Here is an 18,512-nt window from a genome sequence, read left to right as displayed (position 1 = left end):
TGCTTTCACAGTGATTTGTGTTCTTAGCAACTGGAAAATTGGGAGGCAAGAAAAAAAACGTTTTCTTTAAATTATTATTTATGTTTTTTTTCTTTGTCTGCTTGTTTACATAGGAATGGTTCAGTGTCTCAGATCCCTGACCTGAAAAGCTGCATGTTTCATTGGTCAAAATCGAATAAGATGACCCACGACTCTCGAGGAAGACCTAACCCAATCGGAGAGAAGTTGTCAGGACCCATGTACAAACACCTGCAGGAGGTAGAATCGCGTAAAAAGGAAGTTCAGGAACAGAAAAGGTAGAGACATGCCGTTTGACTTCATGGAGTTTAAGAACAGTATGGATGAAAGTAACGCGATAAATGGGGCGAATCGACTTTTATAGGATGGGGCGGAAAACAGTCACGGCTTACTGATATTTGACGAACTGCTGATGGCACTTTTCTGTCTCCCGCAGCTGCTTGTCAGAGAAAGCTAACTCCATTCCTCAAACACTTGTTTCCATGGGAACCACAAGGCCATGGAGCGACCAGATGGAGGAAAACTCGGACCCCGCCAGCAGCTGTTCCAGCCCAGGGCTGCCACCTCCATTACAATCCTACTCTGTCCCCATCATCCCCTCCGTCCACTGTCATCACGGTAACGAGGCTTCGTGTATGCAAACCGCTGAGTCAGCGACGGCGTTGTCATCCGTCGAGAGAAGGCACAATGTGGCGGCGGCGGCAGCACGGGTCACGCCATCCACCTTTGCACCTGCTGTTGGCCCGGAGGAGGCGGCGCTGCTCCTGCAACAGGCACAAGAACAGCTGAGGGCTTTGGCCCACTGGGGGCAGGAAGTGGGCCCAACACCCCCTCTGCTGGCAGCGAAAGAAACTGTCTGTTTCCTGAAAACGGCGTCATGTCACGGACCCACGCAGACACTGCTTCTCTGCAAATCGCAGAGAGACATTGGCCTTTGCAGCCAATAGAAAAAAAAAACTGCAGCTGCAGTCTTTAAGCTGAAAAATCAAGCCTCGTGAGAACTGAATATATGCAGCTCATTCATACACATCGACAGGAATACACACACTAACAGCAGAGAAAGAAAGAAACCAAATAGCCGTCCTCCACTTGTGTTTTTAATTGTAAAATAGAGTATATGAAAATATATACATATAAACATATATGATATACATAAACAGAATTGAACAAGTGACTAATGGGAGTCATCACAAATGACGATGTAACTTATTTTTTGTATCAATGTCACATTACTAAAGGTTATGGGAAATGATCTGAATGTATAGCTGCAGACGCGACCATGATTCCATCCAAAAGGAGGCAGTTTTCACAAGGCCTGGGACTTTGTATATGTACGTATGTGTGCATGCATACGTTCATGTGCGTTGTTAAATGTTCACATATGTGCAGATTAGGTGTGTATGTGTGTGCGTAGGTAAGTGTGTGGGAGAGAGAAAGTTTTTTTTTTCCCTCAAACAGGCCATCATTGGTGCATTTCATCAAGTTTTTTTTTTTTTTGATGGACAAAAGCTGAACAGAGGAAGTTTCATTAAAGGTCGCTTGCTGTCTTGGTCACCTCCTCCTGGAAGACTTTGGATCGATCGTGTTGATTTGAAAGAAGAAATAAAAACATCTTTTGTCTCTGACTGAGATTTTTTTCCCTGATCATAACCCATGTAGAAATCTGAGATTTCCTTATTCGATAGTGTGATGACATTTGACTCAGAAATGTTCAACTTAACCAGCTCTAGACAGAAACAGGAATGTACAGAAGCGTTCAACAAGGGAAATAAGATAAAGTAGATGGAAACGGATTTTAGAGGGAAGACCAGGTGCGAGGAGGAAATAAAATCTGAAACTGATGGTGTAGAGTCACCAGTGTTTATTGATAACTCATCAATGGGCATTGTGGCGAATGTCACATTATCAAACCGAGAAATATTACAAAACATTTCGGCTGCACTAATGGATAATGCTAATGGAGAGTGTCGCACTCCAGACTACAGTCACACAATAGAGCTGGAATTCTAATGCAACAATATATTGGAACCTGATTTATTTTCTGTGCCACCATGCTCCAGTTCAGTTCATTTTTTACTCTGCAATGTTAACCCACTAATGAGGCCTTTAGAAACATTAATATCACATGTGTGCAAGAGGGTTCATTTAGATATACCCAAAATTCAAACTTCACTCATTTTCTACTCACCCTCATGTCGACTAAGGGTTGGGATTATTTTCCGAGTAGTCTGTTCCCTTTTAGAGTTATAGATAAAAATGTAAGTCACACTTACTACTCATCTGTAACGTCCATCTTGTATTGAAGTTAGAATTGTTTTAAAAAAAAAAGATGTATATTTAAATACATATATTTTAAGCTTGTTTTAGCGGAACGCACAAGTGTAAATCATCACAATGTGTTTTATCCTCATCTACAAACAAACTTACGATACACAGAAGAAAAAAATAAAAAATTAGAACAATTTCTCATGTCAAGGTTTCAGTACAAGAGGTTACAGACAAGCAGTATCGAGGTATTTCGATTTTTTTTGACGAAGATGAAGACGAAGACAACTGAGCTCCAGTCGCTACATTAAAATGAACATGCACTCTAAAGATTAGTCTGAAAATACACAACTAGTAGTCGACATAAGAAAAGTAGAAAATTAGCAAAATTTGAATTTATGGTGAACTATCACTTTAAGTAACTCAAGGACTGGTCTCCATAGCACCAAACCATTATGCGCCCACATATGGTGGGTCCATGAGAGGGCAAAACCATGCTTTTATATAGGAACAGCCCATAGATAGCTTTACCACTACACAAATAATTGCAGACACTTCTACCCCCTCACCTCGGACAGTTTTGTCATGGGAGAACTTTCTAAAGGCTTTCTGTCGCCCACAACAGTACAATAGCTGCTAGTGTCATCAAATGCCAAAGTAAGGACACGGCTCTGGTGGAGATTTACCACCGGTGTATCTGAAGTTAACTAAAATGTTCAAATCATTGACTAGATTGACATATTTTAAATATAATTTAATAAACCTGAACTGACACTTTTAGTTGTCTTTGGTCAGATAAAGGGCAAAGATCAGAAATCCTCTCCCGCTCTTGAACTACTGCAATTCCATCCGCTTACCCATCAATGCAGCTCTGAAGAATCATTGGCCAAAACTCATGACCACGGGTCAGAGTCTGGACCTTACCTAAGAGGTCTTCTTTTGGCCCGGAAGAAAGAGCGAAATGTGCCCCATCTATCCATCGTATTGAATTCACACTTCATGCTTCGCAACAACCGAAACGGGGTCATGTTTTTAGCTTTATAATGAATTATTTTTTTGGGCTGCGCATCAACCCGCCTTGCACACTTCACATCTGGCGGTTTTGAAGCCTAAAGGAACAGCTCCACATTGTTGTTCCAGCTGAGCCAAAACCAAGACCCAGTAGATTCACTTCAAAAGCATTAAAAAGATGGCAAGTTTTTGTTTTTATTAAACTTTAATATCAAGAAAGCAATTTCTTCCAAAAGGCCCGGGATTGGGAGTCTTCACCACGGCTGAACTTTTTTGTCGGACACAAACTTCCCATGTGGTTCGGTGGCTCCAGCAGCTAGCAGGGCCAGATATATGGGGGTCTCCGCTCCTTCCTCTGGAGATTTAACGGCCTTCGGCCCGGCCATGTCAGTGCGAACCCAACCGGGACAGCAGGCGTTAACAAGAATCTGAACCACAAACAAAAATATGAGTTGCACATCAACCTATAGGTTAGAGTTCATAGTCACCTGATCGTTGGGTCTGTTTTTGGAAATGCGTCGAGCGTGGATCATAGACAGAGTCTGGGGAAAACGAACACTTTAAACTGAGTTTCGATTTTGAAAATACAGAATTCAGAGGATATGTATTACCGTCACTCCGGTCTTGGACACACCGTACGCAGTCTCAGGCCATCCATCACTCTTGTGCGTGTCTTTCTTTGTCTCGTCGACAAATCGCTGCATTAGACCGTCGAGCTCCTCCTCCGTGATGTCATCGCTGCGGAATCGTGACTGAAGAGCCGGGCTGCACTTGTTTAAGGCCAGGCTGCCGACGATGCTGGACACATTGACAACACGTCCTGTAGGGGATAAAAAAATCAGAGAACTTTAAGCATCTAACTATCTGTTGAAATCGTTACCGCGTTTGTACCTCCGGCTTTGATGAGCGGCAGAAAGTGAGTCAACACATCGCGAGTTCCAAAGTAGTTGGTCTTCAAGGTAACTTCAGCCTGCACGTCAAAGGAAGCCGTATCAGCAGCTGTGGGAGACAATAGACGCAAACATGATGAACACCTGTTCAGTGTTGGGGAAACTTTTTTTTTTTAACTTTCTTTATACCTTTAAAAGCGATGCCCGCATTGTTGATGAGGACATCTACTCCCCCGTACTTCTGCTGGAAGAAAGCAGCAGCTGCAGCGATACTGTCTGGATCATTGATGTCTAGACGATGGAACATTGCAGTCAGACCCTCTGAGGACAGAGATTTAACAGCATCTTCCCCACGAGAGCTGGAACACACAAGTGTTGGTTCAGGAAAAGGTCATCGTTAATATCATGCTACTAGTTCTTAGATGGCACGTCGTTATGCATCTACTTTTAACTACAACTATGTCCTCTGAGAAAACTGGTTTAAAATATTTAACTACTGCAAATTTGAAAGCCAGTTCTAAACGATTCATATTTTTTTCAAAGGCATCCAATTGAGACGTGAATGTGACTTTCTTGGTTTGTTCGGGCCAACTCATGCAGCTGTAGTTAATTTGTCAAATTTCAATTTGAAATCCATCGTCTAAAGGGTAATTTTCTGTGTCTGGACATCATTCTTGAGTCTAAACCAATTACAGAATAATAAGCGTGGAACTTGGAAGCGTAAAATGTGTTTGGCTGAGAGAAAATGTCGGTTACTTGTGTTGGTGTTAATTAAAAGAAGACTTGGCTAAACGTGCAAAGCGGTTTTCATTAGCCAAGTTTTAAAACTAAAATGGTCGTGAGTAAATCTGACTCAGATCTTTCAGATTTTTACTCGACTAAATTTGGAGTAAATTAAAGAAGGAGTATAGAACAGATGTGACTGAAAGTTAACTAAATGGACTGCTCGACATAAAGACTAGACTTGAATAAAACCAGGCTACAAAAAAACCCTAAACAGAGGCAGTTTTTTTGTACATTAATAATGATATGGTGTATGTACACTGTGGAAAGATACTGGGTTAACCTACTTGCTGAGAACAATGTACCTCATCTATCTGCCAAGTTGTAGCATTGTTCGTAGCTAAAATTGATTGATAAATAATAATTAAAAAATTAAAACGAAAAGACAAACGTATTTAACGGTTTCAGATAAGATCACAGTACAACATATTTTCTCATTTGTATATATTCGTATATAGTATATATATATCTGTGCTGCCTCATCTTAGACCTTCACTTAAACTTCAAGAGAATACCACCTGGGTGGTGTGTCGAGGGGTCAGGAGCCCACACACACACTGCTGGGTTGGGGTTACCATTGTTAGCAACTTGTTCTGAGTTATGTTCCATCAAATTTAAATTGTACATGTGTGAGATCGTACACATGAGGGGATGCAAAGTGATACAAGTCATTTATTTAATCATTCATTTTCTATGTGGCTCTATCCCTTATGGGGGGCTGGTGCCTATCCCAGTTTCTTGGGGCGAGAGGCGGGGGACATCCTGGACAGGACGCCAGTCTGTCGCAGGGCACACAAAGAAACACACGAGGAGTGATTACAGCTAGCTCCCGTAACCTCTCATTCGCCAAAATTTTTTAGATGGGATAGAACTATATAAAGTGATGCCTTCAGAAAGAGATCTTTTTGCGGTAATCTAAAAATATGAAACACTTAGCAATTACACCATGCACAAATCTACATCTGCAACTGTGACTTACGTGTCTCTGGCTGTCAGGTAAACGTCTCCAGAGAACTGTTTGCAGAGCCCTTGTACAATGGCGAGGCCGATGCCTTTGTTTCCTCCTGTGATCACGGCGACCCTGGCTGACATTTTCTGTAATAGAAAAAACATTTAAGCTGCAAGCTTTCAGCCGAGTCATATTAGTAAATGTTTAAATCCTAGTTTACAGGCTGCATTATCAGCAAAAGGTGACGCTACTAAGCATAGAAGTTGCTTGAAACAAAACTTTTTCAATGGTCGGATTTTGTTCCAATTAGTTTTCGATTTTAATTTAATACATCCGTTTCTTAATACTGAAAACTATACTGGCACACCGTCTCAGATACACTCCTACCATTCAGGTAAGAACTGGAAGAAACTTTGCTCCCAAATGTTTGGAAAACAGAGTCAGAGTTCGTTTTACAACCGACATCGTTTACACGTTTTTTATTGTCATTTAAGCATTTGCACCAAGTTGCACAAAAAAAACATTTATTCTGCTAAATTGTACATGTTATTTTTATTAAGATTATACAGTGTTAACATCTAAAACCTGTTAAACGTAAAATACTACTATATGATTATCATCATCTTAATAAAGTCCATATATCTATTCATCATAATAATGTATTTTTATAAAGCTTTATAATGTCTAACGAATTGGCTCATAGTACTTTAAACAATATTTAACATGACCAGCCCACTAGATAGAAATACATAATTTCAAATATGCAAAACACATGCACATGACAATAGTGCATTCTAGTCCATCCTTATCGTCTGTGCCAACCATTATTATTGTTGTCTTTACAGAAATTGAGATGGACATAACAAGCAAACATCACAGTATTCATCTTATTGATTGTGCAATTATCAAGTCTGCAGGACAAACAGTCGGGGCTACGATCCCAATATAAGATCCATCAATAGCCCTTTCACATTGTGGGAAACCAAACCAGTCTCTGAATCCTTGAGTCATCAAATCAATCCACAGCAGGGCACTCTGGTGTAGAGGCGCAGCATCCCATTAACAGCGACCGTTACTGCGGTAGACGCTCAATTCCAGAATAAATGAGAGACCATCCTGTGCACCTCAATGTTAGCTAGTCCTCATAGACGTATATTGCTACATGTTGCCCTATGGACAGCGTTTTTTTAAATGTGGTTTTTGGTTGTCATTAGAAGGAGTGGCCTGAGGATGTCATACCAACTGTTGGAATGTGGTCCGTCCAATTCTGGTATTTAACCCGTCACTCATTATCGGAACAGTAGATGATATCGTGCTTCCACCACACGCAACTTCTCTACCAGATAAAGATGGTCCTTAAAAAAGGCATATCAATTATTCTTGGGTAGATGCGAACCTGAACCTGAAACCATTTGACAGACGATGTCAAATACATCAGTACAAATCAACACAAAGTACAGAAAAATAAACCTGAGACAGCTTGTTTAACAAGATGTACAAGCAATGTGCATTTTAGTTTATTGTAAGCTCCGTTATCCTTGCTCTTCAATTTTCATGCAAACATCTTTTGCTGCAGTAACGTGTGAATTTTTCCCACGCTTGGATTAATAAAGCATTAAAGAATCTCTAACATTACTCTTCCTAAAAAGCTCAAAGAAACTGACGAAAACAGCACAGGTAAAATAAGCCTGAATATATTTGGAACATTAGTTTCACTACTAGCAGATTCTTACCTTTCTGTTGCAAATGAAGTGTAACCGAGGAAAAGGGGCTTCAAAAGCCTCTTTTCGCAGCATGCAGCACAATTACACCACAAATCCATGCCCCGTATTGTCGATAAATCCTGCCATTAGTGAGTGTTGACCATTTAAAAAGAAGCGTTAAAGTGAAAAGTAGGCCATTGCAGCCTTGAAGTCGCGTTCACTCTACATCTTGCCGCTAAAAGCTGCATATAAAGTCACCTAATGATGACGCTAACTCAGAAATGTGTTTTCCCATTCCCTACCCTGGCTCGTCGCAGAGCTTACCTTCGCTGTGAAAGTGGCTACAAGTGTTTCCCATAAATTGATAAGAACATATTCCGATTTCAACCCACCATAGTCTCTGCCTCATGGCCAGTTGTCAATGTAAATTATAACAAAATAGAGCAAAACGAGAGGCAACATAAAATACTGTGCTATACAAGAATAAAAAAAAGGAGGTTATTCTCTGGCTCTGGAACGTTCTTCAAGTTTGCTGCGAGACTGAATATGCTAAAGTGCAGCTTCATGAACTAAGATCTAATGCTCCGTCCCTGTTGGTAGCACTTGACGGTCGAGTAGTTGAGAAGTGCACATCAGAGACATCAACAATTACATGTGTGGACATCAAAGTATACACAAACTTATGTTAGAGAATCAAAATATGTTTCTTATTGTCCACAATGATGATGATCCTGGGGGTTACGACCACAAGATGATTTGTTTTAAATCCGTTTTTCTACATGTTTCAGAAACAGAAATGTGCAGGAATTCTAGGTTGATATGTTTCCGATTTTCAAACACATGAGGAAAACCAGCTCTCACTGCAAATTGAGATTTAATGTTGACCTGTTCAGCTGCATTGTGGGAATTTATTGGCTACGGTTACTCCATTGGCACAGACCTGATAGCTCAGTTCCCTCTGTAATTCCCCGTTGCTAGGATACGCTGTCTCCGGTGAAACGTTAGGGTTGGACTAATGTTCCACAGAATATGTGAATTAACGCCTGCACATTTTAGAGTAACCAACTGTACTAACATTTTGATTGACTTATGTTCCGAACCTGCTACTTTCCAAGTGCCAAACGGGCCGTCTGTGGCACATATTGAATAGAGTTGAAGTCCTTGCAGCAGATTATTTTCTTTATTAAATGATAGAAATGACTATAACTTTGGCACACTAAAACATGCGATACAAAATGTGGTCAAAAATAACAAAGGAAAATTCCGCCTTTGACATTGTTGGGTAAAGAAAACGGCTTTATTTATTTTGTGTAAATTAATTATTGATCAACGATGATCGTTATTATGTCTCTTATGTGAAAATCCCGGTAATACCATTCAGATCCACCCAGAGTCAACAGCTCTGAAGATAATAATAAAAATAATAATAGATAGGTTTTGTATAGCGCTTTTTTGGAGGTCACTCAAAGACGATCTTTCTTTATACAGCTTTGCCGTGAACATGTTTGTACGCCACTCTCCTGTGAACCTAGACTGTGTATAATGTGGGCTTAGTATTTTTTTTAGTCACCCGTCTGTTACAAACACAGTCCACCGGTTTAACCAGACTCCAGTCAAAAGGCGAGAGTTCAAGCAGGCTTAAATAAGATGTGGCGATAAAACCATCAAGCTGAGGCTACGCTAGGGTATATTTGCTACAATTAAATTATAAAAGCCAATAATTGGCATATAATCAAGTGAATGCAGATATTGAAATTAGTGTTTCAGAGACCCAAGCGGTCTTTTTATCGATGTAAATGCATTGGTAGTGCAGTAAAAGTATGGTGACTTTAGGTCTTTCTGCAATAAGCCTCAAGCGGAAACTGGTTGAACTTCAGCTTTTTGCATTCCTGCATTGGTCTCCCCTTTTTTAAACCAGATTTTACCCCCCTAGTACATAAGACCCCGGTCTTTTGTGACTCTCCAGACCGGCTCAGGATTTGGCCCTAGGATATGTAGCGTGCAGATTTGTCACATGAATGTTCAGCAAGTGATGGCGGACTAGAGTGTTCTTCAGCACTGCTGATGGTTCCTCGCACACGCTTCCAGACCAGAGCAGAGAAATCCTTCCAGGCTGTTGCTCCTAAGATTTGGAACGATCTTCCTCTCCTTCTGTGTTTGATGGAGTCTACTGACGCCTTCAAGAAACATTTTAAGACTTTTTTTAATTGATGAGGCTTTCTCTTAATTTTCTTGGAGCTGTTGTGTTTGTCTCTACGTTGTTCTGACCTTTTAAAGCATGTATTTTAACTATATATTGTTTTTCTATTGTTAAAAGCGCTTTGTGACTCTTTACAAATATTATTATTTGTTTATTATTACTTACTTAGGTAATGTAAAGCCAAAGGAGATGATTCATAAAGTCTATCTATCTATCTATATCTAATGTCATGGTCAGATCATACAATTCAATGACCATGAGTAACTTAAACCGATAATTGCATATTATCCTAAAAATATGGTTTACAAAATAAAATTACACTACACTAATGCAATAAAATACAGTAAATGCTATGGTTGGACTAATGTTTGAAAGAATATGTGATTAACCAACTGTACTAACATTTTTACCAACTGATGTACTGTACTACTACTTTTTAAGTGAGCAAAAAAGGAGTGTGGAACATATTGAATAGAGTTGAAATCAATGTAGCAGATTATTTTCTTTATTATATGATAAAAAAAAACAACTATAACTTCTGCACAATTTTCTTTGCGTAGTGATACAAAATGATCATGTGGTCAAAATAACCAAGGAGAATTCTTAATTATTATGTTGATCAACGATGATCATTATTATGCATCTCATGTGAAAATCCCAGTGATACCACTAAGTTCCACCCAGAGTCAACCGCAGAGTGTTTTGAAACATACTCTGCATTGACGTTAACCTGAAACAGATGAAAACATTCACTGCATCTTAAAAAACACAACGGTCGGTGTCATGCCTTCAATTACATATGAATTATGAAGGGCTTTAGTGCATTGAATGGGAAAAGAAAAACCTTTACAGTGACTTGCTTTTTTTTCCGGAAAGGTGTGTTCCAGTAGAGCAAAGGGTACAAGGTTGTACTAAATAGGTGACAGGTCAGAATCTACAGTAGGTAAACAGTTGCAGCTCTGGGTGTGTATGCGTGTGTATCTATAGTTATAAAACAACATATTTAACTAAACTATTGCATTGATCTGGCGATTAAAAAAAAGAAGATTTCGAGCAGCTTTGTGTTATTTAAACGCAGCATCTCTCATCTACTGCCCAGTCCTCATGGCTCACACAAGTGAATAAAACATGGATAAAATAACCGTATTTTGCGAAAGCATCGGTTTTAAGAATAGTTTTTGTGACGTTTGATTCACAAGTTAGCATTGTTGACATGTTGTTATTCAAGCCTTCTTACAGGAAAACGTAACCCAATACTGCGCTGCAAAAAACGAAAGTTTACACAACATAAACAGGGTCACCTGACCCACTAGTTAGTCCGAGCATTGTTTTTTTAACTGCAATAAAAGGTAAAGTAAAACGTCTTACGGAATTGTGGGAGACTGGGGGAAAAAGCGGTTGCAGTTATGCGCAGTTGACGTCTTCGCAGACCAGGAAGTGACCGAAGGAACAGGAGCTTTTATCAGATGGATTTTAAATTATACAACAGTTCAAGGCGGCGGGGCTTAGGTGGTTTTAAATCCTTCATTGACTAAAAAAAAAATTAAATCAAATTGTAACTGCATGATGTGACGTCAACATTAGATAGCAGCCAGGTGTAGGATTTTTATTTTAGTTTTCTTTTTTTATATATATATATATATATATATATATTTAACATTAAGTAATTTAGAAAAGCATATAATCAGGTAAAGCAAAATCAGCACGTAATATTGCCGTGAAATGTATATCTTATTCCAATAATAACTTATCTATGACCCTATTTTTTGTAATGAATATGTTTTTATGTGTGTCCTTTTTTTTGTAAAAAGGTTATGGTTAAAGTAAAATTAGTCTATTTCATTTTGATAACATGTTTGTTTGTTTTTCGACCTGGTTAGTTTTTGGATATGTTTTATTTGTTATTAAAAATGTGTAGTAAAGATACATAAAAAATGTATTGATTAAAAAATATATCGTTTTCATAAAATACAAATGGAAAAAAAGAACGGGGAAGTGCAATTAAGTGCGCATGCGTGAACCATAAGACGTCAAACATGCGACTGAAGGTACGAATTCTGCGAAAGGAAGGGGATCGGGTTGTTATTACACGCTTCTGCGCATATGTTTGCGCAAATACGGAAAAACACGACCACGTTTTTTTGGCAGGCGAAAAGAAAGTATATTCGAACAAGGACGAGATTATGATGACAACATAGAATGGCTGATCACAACATTTTAACTCTGGTTTCATTTTAAGTGCCTTTTATTGCTGCTTGTGTTGTAAAAGTTTTTTTTAGTAAAATGTTTGTATATCCATCGTTCTTCTCTTTAAAACATAAAAAGAAAATCCAGTTCACAACTATATCCAACCGGCTCACATAGTGGTAAGGCTGATCGTTGTGATTACAAGTTAAATGTATACATTGCTGTACACAAGCTTATGGTGTATCCTGCATGAGTCAATATGTTGAGAAATAAAATGTGTTGTTTTTATAGTTCGTAGGCAAACCTGCTGCTTGACGTTCGTCAGTTTAATGGGTCATCAAAAGATTGGACGTGCTGGGCGGTGTCGAAGGTGGAGGCGCTGTAATGTCAGTCAAAAAGGTGATGACACAACTTCAATAATTTTGTCCATCATGGAAGTTATGACACATTTGCATGTGTCTGTCTGTGTCATGTCCAGTCTCTGTGGGTGATCAGCAGCAGTTTGTGGATTTGTTAAAGTTTCTGTGTGGTCGTGGATTCAATGGGTCGGTGTTACAGCCTTGTCTCTTCTCAGGTGAGCTCTTATTACAGTTCTTTGTAGCTCCGTATATATACATCAGCTTTTTTGTTTAATCATATCTGGAACTCATTTGAATCCCTTTGTTTTATCCAAGACACTGGTCGAGGTCTGCAGGCTCGCTGCTCCATTCAGGTAAGGCTACGACATAATATACGATAACTGTTCCAGCATGAATTTTCATTTTAATAAGAGTCAAATATGTTCCAGCCGGGTCAGTTGCTGGTGTCATTGCCCGAGTCCTGTCTCATCACTACATCCACAGTCCTGAAGAGTGAACTGGGAGAGTATATCAAGAGGTACACTCACATGCATGTGCACATTTATAGACAGAAAAGCATATAATTTAATTCATAAATAGAATATTAATAAAAAATATTGTCTCCTGTCTGGCATTACAGGTGGCAACCACGTCTCTCTGCTCTCCTGGTTTTGTGTGTTTTCCTTCTGTTTGAGCGTCGGCGTGGTGGAGCATCTGATTGGTCAGGCTTCATACAGGTGCTGCCCAAATCATACACCTGCCCTGCCTACTTCTCCGATAACGTAATGGGCCTTCTTCCTGCCAGCCTGCGAAGGAGAGGCTTGGAACAGCGAGAAACACTCCAAGAACTTCATTCTTCCAGTCAGAACTTCTTCAGGTTGGGTCCCAGTTTGAACTTCGGTAGATTAATGTGGTCATCAACTCTCTTACTTGAGTACTTTGACTAATACTCTTGGTCATATGACTTGAAGATTACTTAATAACATGTACTCGATTTTTTAAAAGTGTCTCCCTTGCCTGGTCATTGTTGTATTTCCAGAAGTCTGCAGCCATTGCTGAATGAACCAGCACTGGAAGTGATGTCATATGAAGCACTAAGGTATAAATCTGTATTTAACACAAGCATTCTTGTGTTGTACAAAATATCACCTATGCTTTTGTCAAGGTGGGCGTGGTGCAGCGTAAACACGCGCTGTGTCTTCATGCCTCAGCCCTCGAGCCATTTCCTCTCCGGAAAGGATGATAGTGCGTTAGCGCCATTCTTGGATTTGCTCAACCACCAGCCAGACATCCAGGTCGGACCCGGTTGGTATCTTTCTGACGACATGTGTGAGATTTTTCAATGTTCCTTGTGTTTTTGACTCAACAGGTCAACGCTGGGTTCAATCAGGTGAATAAATGCTACGAGATCAAAAGTGTATCAGGAACACGACGTCACCATCAGGCCTTTATCAATTACGGACCCCACGACAATCATAGTTTGCTGCTGGAGTATGGCTTTGTCGCTCCTGCTAATCCACATAGTGTTGTGTATGTGGACCCAGGTGGGCTGATAATTATCCTTCAATGTGCAGAAAAGCCATATTTACTTTTGTTTGTTGACAGAAATCCTCCATCAGATAATACTAGATGGAAGTTCAAATGAAAAGATGAAATTTCTGCTGGAGCACGACTTCCTGCGGTGAGTAGCTGTTTGCTTTAAATAATAAATATCCCTTATAAGAAACCCTTCTGCCAATTGTCTGAAAGTATTTAATAGTTTGCAACAACTCCACCCACCCTGATTATTTTTCCATCTTAGTTTGGAAGTGCATCCAGAAAATATTCAGTTTTTTCAGATTTTGTTAATTTTAGCTAGAAATTCTACACACAACACCCCATAATAACATGTGAAAAATGTTGGTCAATTTTGTAGGAAATCAGGCATTGCTCATCACTAGGTCAATGCCATCCCTATAGTAAAGCATGTGGCAGGAACTGGGAGACTAGTCAGGATAGATAGGGAAAGATGAATGCAGCAATGTACACACACATCCTGGATGAAAACCTGCTCCAGAGCACTCTTGACCTCAGACTGGGGTGACGGTTCATCTTTCAGCAGGACAACGACCCCTAAGCACGCAGCCAAGATATCAATGGAGTGGCTTCAGGTCAACTCTGCAAATGTCCTTGAGTGGCCCAGCCAGAGCCCAGACTTGAATCCAATTTAACATCTCTGTAGAGATCTGAAAAAGGCTGTGCAACTAATACTAATACTTACCATCCAACCTGATGGAGCTTGAGAGGTGCTGCAAAGAGGAATTGGCGAAACTGCCCAAAGATTGATGTGGCAAGCTTCGCATCATATTCAAAAAGACTTGGGGCTGTAATTGCTGCCATAGGTGCATCAACAACGTATTGAGCAAAGACTATATAATACTTGCGTGATTTTCCTTGTAATTATGGGGTGTTGTTTGTAGAGTGGTGAGGAAATAAATGAATTTAATCCATTTTAAAAATAAGGTTGCAACATAATAAAATGTAGAAAACGTGAAGTGCTGTGAATACTTTCAGGATGACCTGTAGGTTTACGCATGAACACCAAATACTCAACTTGTGGCTGTGTGTATTGTTGTATGTTTTTATTTTATGTAAAACAGAAAACGCAACTCACTGAGCACATTTCTATCTCTGCTTACAGAGATCTCAACATTTCCATTGATGGCCCAAGTTGGAGACTCATGACTGCCATCAGACTTCTGTCCCTCCCTCGGTCTTACTAGTATGACCACAAAAACAAAAACATACACGTGTTACCTGCATTTCTGGGATGAAATGAAAGACGTTTTATGTTAGACCACTTTTTTGAAAGGTTTCAGAAATGAAATGCAAAAAAAGGATTTGTGTCTCATTAGCAGAAATGCTGACATAATTGATAAACTCTGGGATTTATATGTTCTAACATTGTTTAGTTTTTGTGCTTTAATATGAATTAAATATGAAAGTTAATCAAGTGACTATTTAAAATGTGTGTTAAATCTAGACGATTGATTACAGTAAAGTTGTAATTTCCTTACAGTGGCATGCTGAAAAGTCATATCAAATGTAGATGCCTTAACAAGTAACAATATAACATTCTGCCACATAGTAATGCCACCTTAGTGATATGAGCATGCCATCACGAAAATAAATATTTATAATTGATACAGCAGCAGCTTTTTTGAACTTGTGAAAAGTATTTGTTTGAGTTAAATTGCACTGCTTCTGTTTATCTGCAGTAAACAGTGGAGGGGCGTGTTGCAAGGGCAACAAGTCGGTGAAGAGCGAGAACAATGGTGCCAGAAGAGTGTGCAGAAATTGATTGCAACCCTTTTAGGAGAGACTGTTCATGTTTTGGAGGAGGTACAGTAATCACACATACCAACCACATAATTGCATATCAAGTACATGTATTGTAATGCTAATTAGGTAAACAAACTCTAAAAACATCTAAAACTGCAAGCTTGTGACTTTCTTTTGTGCGTGTGTGTGTGTGTCTGGATTTAGATTTGCACCCTCCTTCCTCTTTGTCCTCCGTCGGAGCAACAACAGCTCATCCTGGTTCAGTCATTGCGTGCAGAGGAGAAGTGCATCCTTGAAAGTTGTCTGGATAAAATGAGTTGACACTGCAAACATTTGTACCAGTACTTGAAGGTTTTTGCCTTTGCAGTGCAAACCAATGGTATGATTTAATGCTTGTGACACGCAGCAGTGTAGTTTTCGGACACAAAAGACGTTCTTCCTCAAATTGACTAAATGAGAGGCAGCTTATGCTTGAACACATATGCACACACACAATTTTCATGTTCTTTGTTTTTTTTTTAATAAAAGGTGGCTCATTTGTATCTTACTTTTGAATGTTAAGGTGTACTGGGATTTTCAGAATGTGACCACTGCCTTCTTCTGCTGACCACGCTGGACCATCTCCATGGCGACAAACATTTCACTAACGGGTACGGCCTCCACTGATTGCGGCCTGTGGATTCAGAAAGTTGACAATAACACCATTTTATTTACTGGTTTTATAAAAAAATATATTACTGCGCCTAAATAAAAGAATAGAATCCCATTTTAACAAATGCAACTATAGTGTAACTTATTTACTGGTAACCATTTTATTTCTACCATTTAAAAAAACAATTCTATCTCTATATTATAATTGTCACCAATGCTAAATGCAGGTTATCATAAATACCTTATGATGCCAGCAGACATTTTGTCGATTAGATCCTTGAGAATATCTGATAGTGGAGTTCAGTAGAATAACAAGAGGACATTTCTATGGTGAAACTTTCTGACGTGACAAAGGATACGGAGGAAGCGTCCCTGCTGAGCTGCAGCAGCTGTCCAGACTTCAGGATTGAGAAATGAAACTGATGCCGACTTGAGGAACAGGGCCCTGCAGTCAGGAGGATCCAGCTGTGTGCATGAAATATGCATGAAAACACACGCATGGATTGTCCGATATGGAGGTGAGCTTCTACCTGCAGGTTCTGATGAGACGTCACCCAGTGGCCACTGACTGCCAACACACTGATGATGTCATGCTTGTGTGGTTGAAGCATTTCTGCTTCAGTTTCTCGAAGACTAACTACACAAAAGCATTGCACATAGTTCGTCATTAGCCGCTATGTTTTATGACATAGTGGGATAATTTCAATGAAAACATTTAGATTCACACACTCATGGGGACTCTTACCCCCAGTGTCAATGACTATATTTACACCGATTCCTCCGGTCTCCTCGAGGATGACTGACAGCAGTTCTGAGGCATCCTTGTAGACAGGAATTACTCTGGCTAAACACACATTACAAAGTTAAATTAAAATCAAACTAGTGAAAATACAAAACAAATAACACTGCTGTCAAAATAAATAAATAAATCCCTTCACAAGGAAATTCCCCCCACTTTGGGGATAACTTGTGTATAAGGTGGAATGTCTACTTGCCAACTGCTGGTCGTAACTGTTGGAGGAAGTCATGATCCTGAGTCGAGTGTGAGGTGGTCAATACTTTGGCACCGTGATAGCACGCCAGCTGGATACACATCAGACCCAGTGACTGAGGGTGAACACAGACAAAGTGAGTTAACTAATTTTGCACGTGCATATTTACAAGTTTCTACTTACACTGGCACCATCTATAATCAGAATGGTGCTTCCTGCCGCCATACCGGCATGCATGTGAAGAGCCATGTATGCACAAAGACCATCCTGCAACGCTGAAGCCACACAGGCGGGGGAGAGCTTTACAGGCTTCTGAACTGAAGACAAACACAGATGTATCCAAATTCTAGTATGTTTGTGACCGCTTCTGCTTAGTTTACCCAAATACTGTTCTTCTATGTCGATGACGTCACAGAGTCCGGAGTAGGAAGAGTCAAGAGGAAGTAAACCTAGAAGAGATGTTGTCCCGTGACAGTTATTGATTTAAACTTATGGTCATGTAAAGTTGTTGCTTACCTGCAACTTCATCTTCTGGCTGTAAAAACGTGACATTTTGTCCAACTGTAATAGAAGATATTTCCATCAACACTCGTTTATCAGTTGTTTTTTTTTAACTAGCAGCGTGTTGTTATCTTTAGCGTTTACCACCTTGTAATACGACTCCCACTATTTCCTTGCCGACAGGAATCAAGGGTCTTTGCACGCCCACATCAGCCAGCAGCTGGAATAATAACAGTCAGTTATAAATCCCAAAATGCCGATTAATATTAACAGTACCTGAAGGTCCACGGCCCGGAGTCCACATGCCTTCACTTGGACTCTGACATGATTATCTTTAACGTTCTCAGGAAGTCTCTAAACACATGTTTACCATTAGCCTCATACACAACATACACTCACCACAAAAAGCTTTTTTTTTTTTTTCTTACCAACTCTTCCGTAACAAAAACCGGCTCCTTCACATCCGCTTTGTAAAACAATCCTTTCATTGTATATCTAAACCTGGAATTGTCAACATTAAAACTGACAAATATCTTCCTATTTGTGTCAGGTGACCTCTCTTCTTCTGGCTTTGATTTGTTTCTCATGTCTCTCGTTAAAAACAGCGACACATGCTGGAGAATGTTAGTATTGAATGTCGAATGCACATCTGTTTCATCTTTAAAATGTTTTTGTGTTTTTTTGCATTTTCATAGTGTAATTG

General features: G+C 39.6%; 4 protein-coding genes across 7 annotated transcripts in view; 2 read left to right on the top strand and 2 right to left on the bottom strand.

Annotated features, from left to right (window-relative positions):
• Window positions 1-1,811, top strand: part of LOC148069448 (pro-neuregulin-3, membrane-bound isoform-like) — a 63,025-nt gene extending 61,214 nt beyond the window's left edge. The window contains exons 9-10 of one of the 4 annotated variants that reach the window (XM_087803030.1): window positions 114-296; window positions 455-1,811. In XM_087803030.1, the coding sequence (XP_087659156.1) occupies window positions 114-296; window positions 455-965 (694 nt within the window). In that variant the 3' untranslated portion in view covers window positions 966-1,811. Of the gene's footprint in view, window positions 1-113 lie in introns of all 4 variants that reach the window. The other 3 variants (XM_087803033.1, XM_087803031.1, XM_087803032.1) reach the window with 3 other exon arrangements.
• A 1,669-nt stretch (window positions 1,812-3,480) lies between these two features.
• cbr1 (carbonyl reductase 1) lies at window positions 3,481-11,316 on the bottom strand. Its single transcript, XM_087802802.1, has 7 exons — window positions 11,188-11,316; window positions 5,947-6,062; window positions 4,374-4,543; window positions 4,186-4,293; window positions 3,906-4,114; window positions 3,783-3,836; window positions 3,481-3,722 (listed from the first exon to the last, which is right to left on the bottom strand). The coding sequence occupies exons 2-7, from the start codon at window positions 6,057-6,059 to the stop codon at window positions 3,549-3,551; spliced, it is 828 nt and encodes a 275-aa protein (XP_087658928.1). The 5' UTR covers window positions 6,060-6,062; window positions 11,188-11,316; the 3' UTR covers window positions 3,481-3,548.
• Window positions 11,317-11,945: 629 nt separating this feature from the next.
• Window positions 11,946-16,212, top strand: setd4 (SET domain containing 4). The gene is made up of 13 exons (XM_087803019.1): window positions 11,946-12,185; window positions 12,298-12,405; window positions 12,485-12,580; window positions 12,681-12,718; window positions 12,794-12,882; window positions 12,985-13,221; window positions 13,384-13,443; window positions 13,510-13,639; window positions 13,714-13,888; window positions 13,950-14,025; window positions 15,025-15,105; window positions 15,602-15,725; window positions 15,870-16,212. Exons 2-13 carry the CDS (start codon window positions 12,336-12,338, stop codon window positions 15,984-15,986), a joined length of 1,293 nt encoding a protein of 430 aa, XP_087659145.1. The 5' UTR covers window positions 11,946-12,185; window positions 12,298-12,335; the 3' UTR covers window positions 15,987-16,212.
• Window positions 16,161-18,479, bottom strand: cryzl1 (crystallin, zeta (quinone reductase)-like 1). Its single transcript, XM_087803020.1, has 12 exons — window positions 18,238-18,479; window positions 18,086-18,163; window positions 17,957-18,029; window positions 17,825-17,869; window positions 17,689-17,757; window positions 17,492-17,625; window positions 17,308-17,423; window positions 17,062-17,156; window positions 16,847-16,953; window positions 16,676-16,781; window positions 16,558-16,603; window positions 16,161-16,338 (listed from the first exon to the last, which is right to left on the bottom strand). The coding sequence occupies exons 1-12, from the start codon at window positions 18,394-18,396 to the stop codon at window positions 16,242-16,244; spliced, it is 1,125 nt and encodes a 374-aa protein (XP_087659146.1). The 5' UTR covers window positions 18,397-18,479; the 3' UTR covers window positions 16,161-16,241.
• Window positions 18,480-18,512: the final 33 nt, after the last annotated feature.

This window comes from Callionymus lyra, chromosome 11 (genome assembly GCF_982586985.1).
Source record: "Callionymus lyra chromosome 11, fCalLyr1.hap1.1, whole genome shotgun sequence".
In the NCBI taxonomy this organism is placed as follows: domain Eukaryota; kingdom Metazoa; phylum Chordata; class Actinopteri; order Syngnathiformes; family Callionymidae; genus Callionymus; species Callionymus lyra.
The sequence above is the reverse complement of the archived record's forward strand: the minus strand, read 5'-3'. Positions and strand labels throughout refer to the sequence as shown.